This window comes from Peromyscus californicus, unplaced genomic scaffold (assembly GCF_007827085.1).
Source record: "Peromyscus californicus insignis strain IS unplaced genomic scaffold, ASM782708v3 Scaffold_21__1_contigs__length_65335640, whole genome shotgun sequence".
NCBI lineage: Eukaryota > Metazoa > Chordata > Mammalia > Rodentia > Cricetidae > Peromyscus > Peromyscus californicus.
The window spans coordinates 51379357-51393238 of record NW_026294514.1 but is presented as its reverse complement, the minus strand read 5'-3'; the positions used below and the strand labels follow the sequence as shown (position 1 = coordinate 51393238).

The window sequence follows — 13882 nt, the reverse complement described above, 5'->3', positions numbered from 1 at the left end:
TGAAGCATCTTTTTTCCCCTTTAAATAAAAGGCAAGAGTTGAAATTCATCTTCTCCAGGGTCTCTTTCAACTCTGAATTCTATGAGTCTATATAGTTGATAAAATACCTTGCTGTGGTTATCCATCTCTGGCTAGACATAGGAGAGTGATTTCTCATCAAAAGCAAGCTGGGAGCCTTATGAAGTGGTCACCCAGCTTTCATCATGCTCAAGATTCGATTCTGATGGAATGCTGATTGTGAGCCTCCCCTGGGCTCTGGAACTGCTCTTTCTTCCATTGCTGGACCACATTTTAAGAGTGGTGGCTTAACCATTAGCACTGTGGTGATGTTGTGGGCATTATTAAACTTGGTTATTGCATGTGTCCTTTTTAAAATTGTATTTCAACTTTTCCACTGCATTCACTATTACTAAAGCCTTTCATATGTACATCTAACATTAAAATAAAATATGACACAATGAACTATCCTCAGTGCCATCTGCTATCTAGTAAATGAGCTCTCCTCCCTATATTCTGAAATCCATTAGCATACACTGGTTCCCTCAGTGAAAAAAACATCCACAAAATATTCCTTTACCATAAATGTCTTATATTCAATTCTTTGTAAATATGGAGCACAATTAAAGATCAAGTGTTAATCATTATATATCTTAGAGAGAAAAATAGAGAGGAGGAGAGAGAGAAACTTAAAGACCATCTCAATGAAGGGAATAATTCACTTTTACGTAAGAATACACAGAAATACCTCAAAAGAATGACATTCAAGACTATTGCATGAATCCTGGTTGAAATAATAAATTCAGCACCAGCAAAACTGGCCTCGATGTATTTTGCAGATATGGGGTCTTATTGGACTGACTCATAGTTCAGAATCCAAAACACAGTTGGCCTCAGATTTAGTCAAGAGGAGTGTTGTATTAGTAAAAGTCAGTGGTCTTGAAACAGCACATTGACATATTGTGATCTTCAGAGTCTCATGGCTTCTAGTCCAGAAATTTCGTTTGAACTGGACCATGGCCTTTTTCTTACCAAACTTTCTTTACTTCACTGATGACGGTTTCTGCCTAGTTAAAACTTTTCTGAGAACATCTGTATTCAATATCTTTAACAACAAATTTCAAGTTTAATTAAGATACATATTTATTTATTCTATGTGTATGTGTGTGTTCTTGAGTGTATGGATGTACACCACATGCATGCAAGAACCTGTGAAGGCAAGAAAGGGGCCTGTGATTCCCTGGAACTGAAGTTACAGGAAGCTGTGAGCTGCCATGTGGGTATTGGGAACGGAACCCAGGTCATCTGTGTAAAAGTAGTAAGTGGCCGGGCGGTGGTGGCGCACGCCTTTAATCCCAGCACTCGGGAGGCAGAGCCAGGCGGATCTCTGTGAGTTCGAGGCCAGCCTGGGCTACCAAGTGAGTTCTAGGAAAGGCGCAAAGCTACACAGAGAAACCCTGTCTCGAAAAAACCAAAAAAAAAAAAAAGTAGTAAGTGCTTTTAACTGCTGAACCATCTCCCCAGCTCTGAAATTCCTCTTTTAAGAGTTATCTCTTCCTTTTTTAATATCCACATCTTATTTTCTTATATTTCTTCCTGTAATAAGTTAGAGAAGTTGGGAATGCCTCTATTTCTTCTATCTAAAAAATTCCAGATTTATAACTTTGAAAATATATTTCCTCAAACTAAAGCATTTTTAGTGTACCTCTTCCCCCCCCTCAAAAAAAAGCAATAAAATGGGCTAGAAAGATGTCTTAGTGGTTAAGAGCACTTGCTGCTCTTCTACTAAAACCAGGTTATATTGCTCGCACCTACATGGCAGCTCACAACCATCTATGATTTCTGTCTCAGGGGATCTGATGCCCTCTTCTGGCCTCCTTGGGCACCAGGCATGCACATAGTGTACAGATAAACACTTATACATATAAAATAAAACATTTACCTAAGTTCACCCAAAGCTCCAAATTGAATGCCAATTTCTTTACTCACCCCTTCTGTGCACTAGAGTATTTTAGAGCTAAAAATATTGCTCATTAAGACTAATCTACCAAGAATTAATCTTCTAGATCACACCCATATTAGATGAGAGGACCAGCATCATTAAAAAAGAAAAAAAGCATCATTTTTAAAGTTCTAAACTTGGCTGTAGAGCTTCGTGACTAAAATAGGCCAAGCTCAACTTTCTCTCCAACCAAACTGCTGTGTGGGAACGCATAGCATTTGTGCTGAATGTGTCAAAGGAACAGTTCTCTTCTGTCTTTCAGTCGCACAAATTCCGTGCTACAATTTCAGAGTGCTTTAGTTTTATACCTACTTCTACTCCCACCTCTTTAAAGCATTGGGGTCTTTTTCTTTTTGCCCTGAGTTAACTTTTCTATGCCTTCTTCCCTCTGTATTCTCACATTCTCATCCCAGAGTGAGGCTGTCCAAACAGTTTTCATCCAGTATGTGGTTTTGATATGCCAAATTCCTTTTCTATGCATGTTTTAACTCTTTCGATTCTGACTTCAGTTTCTTTCAGTTTTATTCAGTAAAGTATCAGCAGTCATTGTGGTGCTTTGTTACAGTAAACTTTTTAAAAGTGCTTTCCGTTTTAATGATGGTGTATATCAGAGGCAGATGTCACCTATAACCTAGTGAAACGGAATGAATTCATTTTTATGTAGGTTAATTATCTTGGGGCCTGGTGGTCCAAGCCCTGTGAGTTACAGCAGAAGGGCAGTCAACATCAGGGCACGCTGCATGTCATCAGTGAAATATGCAAAGCTATCTGGCTTATGAGTTTACCAGGAGATCGGGATAGAGGTTATGGAAATAATAATGAATCACTGTGGCAAGGGCTGTGTTGAGTTGAAAGGTCATGTTCATTGCACCAAACACTGGGGCTGAAACGAAGGTTGCCGTCTCCCACCGGAACTGCTATGGGACTGGAGCACGCCCCTCTTCCCTGATTGATGGGGTTCAGTTGGTTCCCACTGGGACTCTCACTGTGTGAATATGCAAGCACGTGGGGTCTTTAGGTCAAGCTGCAGAAAAACATATGAGTAGAGGTCAGAATCACTTCTAGTAATAAAATTCGATTTTGCAATAACGAATAGCAATAAACATCAGCAATGCCTAAAGAATATGTAAATATATTTTAGAAGTATTTACTTTGAAACAGCTTTTAGAATTTGTTCATCTAAATAGGGTTAGGATAGATGTTCATCCATTACATAAAACAAAATTTGCGTCATTCTTTTTCATCAAGTTTTATATAGTTTTAGTTTAGCGTACAAAATAATGGGCTTCTCATTGACATTTTCACACACACACACACACATACATACATACATACACACACACACACACACACACACACACACACACACACACATATATATATATATATATATATATATATATATATATATATATATCCTTATACTTCATTTTATTCATTTTCCTGCCACCTCTCCCAACTTTTTCTCCCTTATCCCTGGTCCCCATGTTCCTCCCAGATGGGTCCCCTTCTGCGTGTGTGCGTGTGTGTGTGTGTGTGTGTGTGTGTGTGTGTGTGTGTGTGTGTGTGTTAATTTTGCATATGATAGATTCAGCATATGAGAGAAGATGTGGATATTTTCACTTTCTTCCTATTATTGTCTCACTCCCTCCCTCCCCTTTCTTCAGGTTCTTCCCTTTCCTCACGGTCCCCTTCTACTTTCATGTATAGAGTGCACACATTTATAAACAAAGTACAACGTTTAAGGTTCCACATTTGTAATTCTACCAAACCCAATTAAGATGTAAGAAAATTAGAGATAACCTAAAGAATTACCCATAGTTTAAAGACTATGCTATATGTACACATTCTTTAAATGCTTTGACAAGACAAACTTAATAGGAACAAATTATTTTTGCTGCTGTTCAGAAACAATAGAGTATAGTTTTGAAGTGTTTCGCTTTGTTAATTTTCCTTTTATATGTTCAGATTTCTGGAGCTTTTTGTAAAACAGGCAAAGGTTTTCACCCTGGATCTATGCAACAGCCTAATCCAATGCAAGATTTACATTCTGCAAGACTAGACTCGGACTCACTAACTCTGGGCTTTCCCTGAAAGTCACTGCAGGGCAGAAGTGCTGAGGATGCGTTGTGTTTTCTCCAGGATGTTATTTCTCACATAATTATTGGATCTAGTGCCATTTTATAACTATTGGACAACACCTTTGATATCTTTACAGGATATTATATTTATAATTATCCTATTTCTAGTGAAAAGCACTAAACAAAAACACAGGAGCTGGCAAGATAAGTGAGGAGGTAAAAAAAAAATGCACACACTTGGGAGTCATGCGTTTGGCTCCTAGAGCCCACATAAAGGTAAAGGAAAGAGTCAACCCCACAAAGTTGTCCTCTGATTTCGACACGGCCGCTGTGGTTCAAATGTACTCCTCTCCACATACACATCATATGCCTACACACAATAACAGTACATATTAATGTTTTGAAATATAGGACATTTAATTTGGAGAAAAATCTATGATAAGGAGATTATAAACATCTTTAAAATTTGCTTCTAATTGATGTGCTTTCAAAGAAGCTACTAAATTTGGACACCTCTAATACACACTTTAGTGAGACTATGCATCATTTTATTACACTTGGCAATAGCTATGTGGCAAGATGCCATGAGTAACATTCCTGCTGCTCTTATTTGGTGGCAGTTTTGGCTTTAAAGCTAAAACTTTTGTGTGTGTGTGCTTTGAAACAACTTTCAGAATTTTGCTCAGCTCATTATTTTGGGTTCTTAAATGTCTGTTTAATTTTCAACATTACATTTTTTTAAGTCATGGTACAGATGATCAGCCAATTTTGTGATAAAAATCAAACTATGATTTACTTAATGATTTCAGGCACAAGGCAATGAAAATACAGAAGACAGTTCATAATGCATATTGTGCTTGCTGCTTGCATTTGCGTTGAATAGGAGGCAGAGGTGTTCCTTCAAATGGTGTAATTAAAACGAAAGCTACTGGGGAAGGGGTGTTGCTCAACGTTGCCCAGTGACAGAGTACAACCCTGCTACATGCAGGACCTTTGCTTCCATACCCAGTGCCACAAAACAGCCAACGAACCACCAAAAACTTTTAAACTTTACATTCAGTAGTTAGTGATAATGCTTAAGTGTCAGGCACTTGCTGTGGGGGCACTTTCCATGTCCCTGTCACTTACTACATGGCTTTTTTGTACACAGCATAAAACCAAGGTTCTGAACCCACTATGCGCACACTGTGAACTCTTAACATCAAGCCCTACTATCACCTGACAGCCTGTGTTTTCCTGGGATTTTTTTTGTCTCTGGCCCTCCTGTCCCACAAGCATACCCAGTCCTTCTGAAGCCTTTTGATCTCTTTCTTCCTGGGGTGTTTGTCTCCAGATCTTGAGGTTATGCCATTCACTCAGGTCTCGACGCATGGTACTTTTCTATGGACCAAGCTCACATTGTCTTATCGAGTGCATTTTATAGCCATTTGGTATTTTGTTTTTCTGTACCTCTCCTTCTCCGTTGTGTCTATTAAGAGAGCAGGAAGACAGTGAATACTTTCCTTCACTGCCTGCTGGCTACAGCCCAGGGCTGAGTTGTACTCATTGCTCAGTGTTAATTGAATGAGGAAGACTGTCATTTCTTAAAATAACCTTTAAGCTCAATAGAATTTTCATGCACATGAAAAATGCTTCCTGCAATTATCTAAGCTAATTAGGTGAGTCCCTAGAGTTTGGGGTTCATCTGATGTGAGTGAAGGTCTACTTTAACCGTTCTCTGTCAATCACCATGGATACTCACATGTTCCTCAATGAGATCATCAACTAATCATTTCAAAAGTAGTACAGACGAGGCATATTTATTAAGTGGCATGTAGTTCATACAAGAAAGCCTTCTCTCAAAAGTCAGTATTCTTATAAAATAAATGAAGGAATAATACTTATTTATCATTTCTATTTTTTAAAACATGGACAAAGCTTAAGATAGGCCTGTATTCATTATTCAGTATTATTATTTATCTCCTCGTTCTTCAACCTCCCTTAAAACTCTCATTCTTTTTTTTCAATTGAAAATAGAATTTTTCATACACTATATCCAGATTATTCTCCCCTCCCTTTTCTTCAAGATCCTCCCCACCTCACATACCACAAGCCACACTCTTTCTTACTCTCTCATTAGAAAAATAAGATTAAAAATAAAAACAAACTTGAATATGAGAAAACAAATAAATGAACAAGAAAAAAAAAGAGCAAAAGAAAAAGCACAAGAAACACGTATACTGAGATATTCACATTCACACACAGAGAACTCCCATATAAACATAAAACTGGAAACCATATTGTATATACAAAGATTAAAAAAAAAAACAGAAAGAAAATGCTTAAACCATTATGAGCGCCCCCCCCAACCAAAAAAAAAAAAAAAACACTTCAGAAATACCATTGAATTAGTTTTGTGTTGGCCATCAGCTGCTGTGCATGGGGCCTACCCTTAAGTGTGGTTTGTATACCCAATGAGCCACCACTGGAGAAAATTAAAGGTTCCTTTGCAAGCTGTTACACAGTTGAAGATAGCTTCTGGGTTAGGGATGTGGGCTTGTATCCACTCTTACTTTCTGCTCTGGGACCTGATCTGGCTTGGACCCCTATGGGCCCTATGTATAATGCCACAGTCTCTGTCAATTCCTATGTGCATCTGTCCTGTTGTGTCTAGAAGGCCTTGTTTTCTTGGTGTCATCCATCCCCTCTGGTGCTTACAATCTTTCTGCCTCCTCTTCCTCAGAATTCCCTGGACCCTGAGGGGAGGGATTTGATGGCGACATCCTTTAAGGACTCAGTGCTCTATAGCCTCTCACTCTCTGCACATTGTCTATTTGTGGGTCTCTGTGTTAGTTCCCATCTACCGCAAGAAGAAGCCATCTGATAATGGCTGAGCAAGGCACTGATCTATGACTGTAACAGAATGTTGTTAGGAGTCATTGTATTGCTATGTTCCTTTAGCAGAACAATAGCATTTGGTTTTCCCCTGGGCCAATGCCCTGTCTAGTCTCAGGTTCTAGATCACCGGAGCAGTGTCAGGCATGGGCAGCATCTCATGGAGTGGGCCTTAAGTCCAATCAGATAGTGGTTGGTTAATTCCAGAACTTTTGTACCACTATTGTACCAGCCTATCCTGCAGGCAGGTAGGTCACTACTGTAGATCTAAAGGCTTGTAGCTGGGTTGGTGTTTACTTTTCTCTCTTTGTAGAGTGTAGAGTACCTTCCAGTACCATGAACACTAGCTAGAAAGTAAGAATGAAGGCTCGAGGTTGACACCAGCTTGACTTCTCCATCTCCGGTGACTTTCATAAGTATTGTATTCAGCAATAGGGCCTTATTAACAGTTTGTGGAGAGTAACCAATAGCCTTGGCAATAGTCTGAGTTATTTTCAGGTTTCCAGGGGGGACTCTTTGGTCAACAACTTGATTCTGTATAACCCATTCCTGGCACTGAAGGGTTCCTTTTGTAGCACACATTCTCATTCTTTGAAAAGCACTTAAAACTAATTTTAAAAAAAAAAAAGAAAGAAAGGAAAGGAAAAAGAAAGAAACGTCCCTGAAATTTTTATGAAAATAGTACTTCCCAGAAACTGATTAACGAGACTAGACAGATAGATAAAGAAACACTGTCTTAGTTTCCTTTCCTGTCAGTGTGGTAAAATACTCTGATGAAAGAAATTAAGGGATCCAGAATTTATTTTAGCTCACAGTTCAAGGTCCAGGCCATCATGACGGGGCAGTCAAAGCGGCAGAAACCTCAAACAGCTGGGCATATCAACTTCACCATCTTTCCCACGTTTCTGCAATAAAGATGGTTCAGAACACAGCAGTCACATGTTCCTGTGCCTCCTTGTCTGCTGTCCGGGCACAAAACGGAGTGATTAGGGGGTTTGTCTCCACTCTTGTGACTCATTGGCGGTTCTGTGACTCGATGAGCATGAACGTTCCTGTGAAGTGCCTCATAGAACAAATGTCACACAGCTTTATGTTTGAAGTATTACCTGTTAAGTGTTAACTAGAACACATGGCTTTGAGGTCTGTTTCCACATGTTCTCATATTTCACATGTGTTTATGTCTTTTCAGATAATCACAAGGACTGCTCTGGTGTGTCCTTACACCTCACACGTGTGCCGTAAGTGCCTCCAGTTTTTCCAGACAAGATCTTTGAGAACTTAGAAATGTTTTTAGTTATTTGATGTAGATTAATTAACCTGAAATTCCTGGCTCAAAGCAATAAATATTTGTTATCTCAGTGTCAGGTGTCTTACAAGTAGGCTTCAATGAGAGGCTGTATGGGGAGTCAGTCCTTGTTAGATTGAGCACGAAAGAGTCACCTCCAATCACTCACATAGTTGACTGGGGCTCTCCTTCACGTTTTTTGTTTGTTTGTTTGTTTTTGACTGTTTTCCTTACAGACTGTAAACAGTTTAGATGACAATACATACAGGGATGGAGGAAGAAAAAGGAAGAGGAAAAGTGAGGACAGGGTGGGGAAGGAGAACAATGAGGAGACACGTTATGGGACTGACTAATCCAAAATGTGTAGGGCTAAATGGAAATTCAGGACAGAGTTGATAAGGTTGCATCACAAAAAATAAGCAAATAATAATAATGATAATGAAAGGGCTTGTATGAAAGATAAGATTCGAAGCCGGGCGGTGGTGGCGCACGCCTTTAATCCCAGCACTCGGGAGGCAGAGCCAGGCGGATCTCTGTGAGTTCGAGGCCAGCCTGGTCTCCAAAGCGAGTTCCAGGAAAGGCGCAAAGCTACACAGAGAAACCCTGTCTTGAAAAAAACCAAAATAAATAAATAAATAAATAAAAGTGACTGCGGAAATCGCTTCTCGGCCTTTAAAAAAAAAAAAGATTCGAGCCATTTATCATTTAATAAACTAACCTTAGCAGTGGCGTCATACTGGCTATATTTGCTAGACGTCACTTACTACACTTACGTTGCCAACACTCAAGAGAGAGAGCATTAAACAAGAACATGTATATCACAGCTTTGGATCACGACAACCCTGTTAAGGTCTCCAAAGAAGTTTGAATTATGGAGGATGGAAATAGGATGAGCAGAAGAGGAGGAAAGAAAAGGAGAAAAGGAAAAAGAAATGGAGGGGAGAGGAAGGGAGGGAGGGGGAGGGAGGAAGAAAGAAAAATTGAGGAAGAAGGGTGAGGACATTGAGGAGACGTGCTTTAGAACTGACAAGTCCAAAGTGTGTAAGGGCTAACTGGAAATTCAGGACAGAGTTGATCCGGTTACATTATTGGCAGTTTTTAGGGAGAATTCCATCATTTTAAGGGAACTCAGTCTTCTTTCTTAGGACCTTCAAGGATGAAATGAAACCTACTCAGATTATGGAGAATAATCTGCTTTATTCACCGTTTTGTTTGAAATGTTAGTTAAGTCTAAAACAACAACAACAAGACCTTTTCCAACAATACCTACATTGATGTTTGATTGAAAAGTCAGAACCCTTTAGCATAAGCAAGTTTCCACATAAAGTTAGCCACCCAGGAACATTTACGAAATACCTTTACAAAAATGAAGTAGTTTTTAAGGAAAAAAAAGATATCATATGTTTTTTCCTCTCTGCTTCATTTTGATTTACATAAGAATGACAGTTTATAAACCATTATGCCGTATTTTTTCAAACAGGTATTTTGGCTTTGTCACAGAACTGAGAGAAATGTTATTTTTTCTTTTCTTTTCTTTTTTTAGACAGCCTTTGATTGCCGGCATGTACCTTATGATGTCTGTTGACACTGTGATACCACCAGGAGAGAAAGGTAAATAAGTAATGACCACTTAGTGTTTACTATTACCTCATCAACTAGTCTATAAGAGCAGAGTTATAAACTACCAGCTTATAGAACGGCCAATATTTATGTGCATATCTGAAAAATAAATCAGTTCTTTAGCGTCCATGGATTTTAAAAAATATTCCAAGCCAGCAATTTATTGGTTTTCTAATATTTATTTATAAATATGCCAAGAATGGAGGTTCATGGTCATGTGTTGTATAAAGACTAAATTTTACTTTACAAATAAGCTATTCATTCTTTAGATGTAAAAGTTAAAGTGCATACTGTATAGTGGTATAAACTATTATGTGGAAAGGTTCAAAATCAAGAGGCTAGAAAACTCAACACAGCTCAGCCTTAGTACTTAAATATATTAATTTCCCTATTTGCAAAATGGAAGTAACACCCTAGTCTCCCAAGTTATAAAGCTACAAGAATACATATGGCATCATTGATCCAACGAAAATGTCACATTGACTGTGATATGTTTGAGTAGGAATCTTTTAAAGTTAATGTTTAGTATGGTTTATCTATTACTGTTTTTAAAATCTATTTTAAAAACGTATTTATTTCATCTTTATTATTTGCCAGACTGTAAAAAAAAAAAGGAAAAGTATATGGAATGGGTTCATTGTAAATATGAGTGACCAGTTTAATGTTTCTAGGTATTGATATTCATTTTTAAAAGCTCTTTTGGCACTAACATAAAACAAATTTAATGTTTTCCAACAGAATAAATTTCAAGAAAAAGGTAAAAAAAAAAAAAACATGCCTCTGTCTTCATAAAGAGTATTTTGATTTGCTCCTTATCATTCTGTTATTAAATAAAATAAAAACTTTAGGGGAAAATAAGATCAAAATGTATTGTATGAAAGATTTGAATAAATAAATATGAGGCATAAGGCTCTAACTCATCTTAGTAAAATGTCTGGCACAGAATAAATGTTTGATGTCCACTGGGTAATGAATGAGTGTTTATTTCACAAGAAAAATCGAGGGCCAGCACCTGAGACTACCTCACACATACTTTTAACCAAAACAGAACATGCACTTTTCCAGCTGCCTAGTGACTTCTGTCTGTGTTTTCGTTTCCCACAGTGGTGAATTCTGATATTTCGTGCCATTATAAAATGTATCCCATGCATGTGTTTGCCTACAGGGTCCATACTCACCATTTAGGTAAGAACTCAAGCTACATGTTAAATTATAAACGTTTGACATATACTTGCTGGCACTATAAATATAAAATTTGAATTATGCTAGACCTTAAGTACATTTTTATCGAATTCCTTGAATTTTTATACTGTTTCATCATGATTTCATTATGATAGTACTTTGAATTCTGAAACTATTTGGGTTTTATTTTTGAAAAGAAGGTAAATATTAAATGTGGATTTTGATTTTCTAAACGTTTATTATATTGCATGTTTCCAATTTGTGTTTATTAAGGTAAGGTAGTGAGTGGATACAGAGTAAGAAATGGACAGTGGACGCTGATTGGACGCCAGAGCCCTCAGCTGCCACAGGTGTGTAGCACCTAATTTAATGCTTTCCTTAAAGTTTCTCTAGATGTGATGGCAGTACTTTCTTTCTGAGAAATATTTTTTATGAATTCTATGAGAATTTCATACACTTTACTTTGATCATCCTCAACCCTCCCCAGGTTGCCACAGATCCCACCAGGCCTCCCCACCCACCCAACTTCAAATTCTCGCTTTTCTTTTTTCTTAAGCTGTGGAGTTCAGTTTATGTGGCCGACTCCTCTTCTGAGTGGACCCTACCCGGGAATGTGGTCAACCTAACCAGGGGCCACACCATTAAAGAAAACTAGCTCTCCTACCAGCAGCCCTCAAATGACAGTAGTTTCTTGGCTAGTGGTGAGACGTCATGCCTACCTCTCCCACCTCCGTGCTGGGATTCTTTTGACCTTGAACTTGCACGGGTGTTTTTCATGCTCTAACTTCATATGTGTAACTGCCCTTCATGTCCAGAAAACGCTGTTTCCTTGAAGTCATCCACCACCTCTGACAGTCACAGTCTTCTGCTGTCTCCTCTGAGGAGGTCTGGTGTGATCTAGACTGAGCATTCCAAGCTATTTTCCTCTCTGCTTGTTGGACAGCTGGGGTCTCTATGAATTGTCATCTGTGCAAGGGAAAGCATTCTGATGAAGGGGTTGAGAGATGCATGGATCTATGGGTACAGTAATGTCATTAGGAGTCATCTTAATAGGTTGTCAGTATTTTCTGCCCCATCATTCAGTCTGTTTCAGAAAGCTCTTCTTCTAGACATATTGAGCATGGGTGGGCGGGGGGTGGGGAGGGTGGTTTTATAAATAGTGTTAGTTTATTTTAAAGTCTGGCACTTGTTCTATAATGTGGAATTGATAGATTAAGGGAGAGCTCATTTTACCTAGCCATTGTTTTGTGTGTGTGCAAGGATCAGGAGAGCTGTGTGTCTATCTTTATCTTTTCTACCCACAGTGCTCCAGGCCTCATATGAATCAAGCATGTATTTCTAAGTAACAGTAGTAATTTTAATGAATTGTTGCATTTGTCTTCTGGGCAGGCTTTCTACCCTGTGGAGCACCCAGTAGATGTTACTTTTGGTGACATCCTGGCAGCAAGATGTGTATTCACTGGGGAAGGAAGGACAGAAGCCACCCACATCGGGTAAGAGTCTGCACTCCCCCTATTCACAGAGAGTATATCAGATGATGTCAGAATTGTAGATAATAGTGATCTCTGTGAATGAATGATACACACGTTTGGTATCACGAGCAATTACAGCAAACTAGCATTGTACCACTCCCAAGCTGACTGATTTGGAAAAGCCTTAGACTGTGGCCCTGCTTTTACCACAGCATTTCTTCCTGCCTCATCATTGCTTTGCCTGTTATGGTTATTGCAAGACCCTGTTTCTTCTTTGGACTCATCTTAGTAAAGGAAATAAGATGATTGTGAAAATTTGTTTTCACAAGAGTCCTTTTGCCCTTATTTTAAAGTTAAGCAAACAAATACTCAGGCCCACGGTTCTGTCTGTGTGCTGAAGCGATTTCCAACCTGAAATTTTCAGTTGCTAGTCTACCAAAAGAGCATAGTATCCATCCCCTTTCTAATAAGGGATGTCAAGACATAATTGCTTCTCAAAATGCTGAAGTATACCATCAAATAATTTTAATTTTGTCATAAAAAATGTATTGTGACAATCTCTAAAGCATTAAGGACTCTTCAAAAATAGATTAGAGATTTAAAATGAAAGGCAAAGTTTCTGAGGCTTTCTGCTAGAAAATGATGTAGGTGCTTCCTTTCCGTGTGGAACTAGGTTCAAAGGTACTTACTTAGTCCACTTGGAAGCTTGAGAAGTTCCAGAGAGTAATGCTGATATAGAAAGAGGATTTTCAGAAGAGTGGTAGCTACTGACATGGAACCACACTGGGTAAGAGAAAGAAAGGGCAGGGGAGCACTTGGTGGATTTTTCATATCACTCTAAGATAGGTTTTCATTTTTTTTTTCTTTGTAATGGGCAAACGGTATCCATTTGTGTTAAAGAGGCAGCTTCCCAACAGCTTTCATATTGCATGAGGTTCCTTAAATTTGGGGAGAGGACTGGAGACAAGCAACAAAATTATTGAGTTTTCATACATAACGATACGATAGTTCAGGGGGAGGCTTGACGGCATAGACATAGCTATACTGGAGAGAGGGAACGGGCCGCTCCCTCTCTAACAGTCTTTGACACTTGAGGTAAAGTGATCCAGAGCGTATTGATCAGCTGCTCTCTGCCCTGTGCTCTTGTGGGGCCACAAGAATGGTAGTTAAGTGCCAGAGGTTATTCTGTTAACCTTCTCAGTAAGTAAACAAAGTGGTTCAAAATAAACGCTTTCAGAGCATTACATGTATTGATTTGCAAGCTTAAGTGTGAGAAAATAGAATATTTTAGCCTCAAGGACCTTAACAATTTGGGTAGGGGACTCACAGCCTTGGCCAGATTCTATCGTTGGAGTTTTTCTTCTGAGGT

The 13882-nt window shown here is 38.7% G+C and overlaps 1 protein-coding gene across 11 annotated transcripts in view; it reads left to right on the top strand.

The window, feature by feature from the left end:
• Positions 1 to 13882, top strand: part of Pam (peptidylglycine alpha-amidating monooxygenase) — a 283476-nt gene that overhangs the window by 193254 nt on the left and 76340 nt on the right. For all 11 annotated transcript variants that reach the window (XM_052750294.1, XM_052750293.1, XM_052750291.1 and 8 more), the window contains exons 8-12: positions 8144 to 8192; positions 9783 to 9850; positions 10964 to 11044; positions 11315 to 11391; positions 12431 to 12534. In XM_052750294.1, coding sequence (XP_052606254.1) covers positions 8144 to 8192; positions 9783 to 9850; positions 10964 to 11044; positions 11315 to 11391; positions 12431 to 12534 — 379 coding nt within the window. The remainder of the gene's footprint in view (positions 1 to 8143; positions 8193 to 9782; positions 9851 to 10963; positions 11045 to 11314; positions 11392 to 12430; positions 12535 to 13882) is intronic.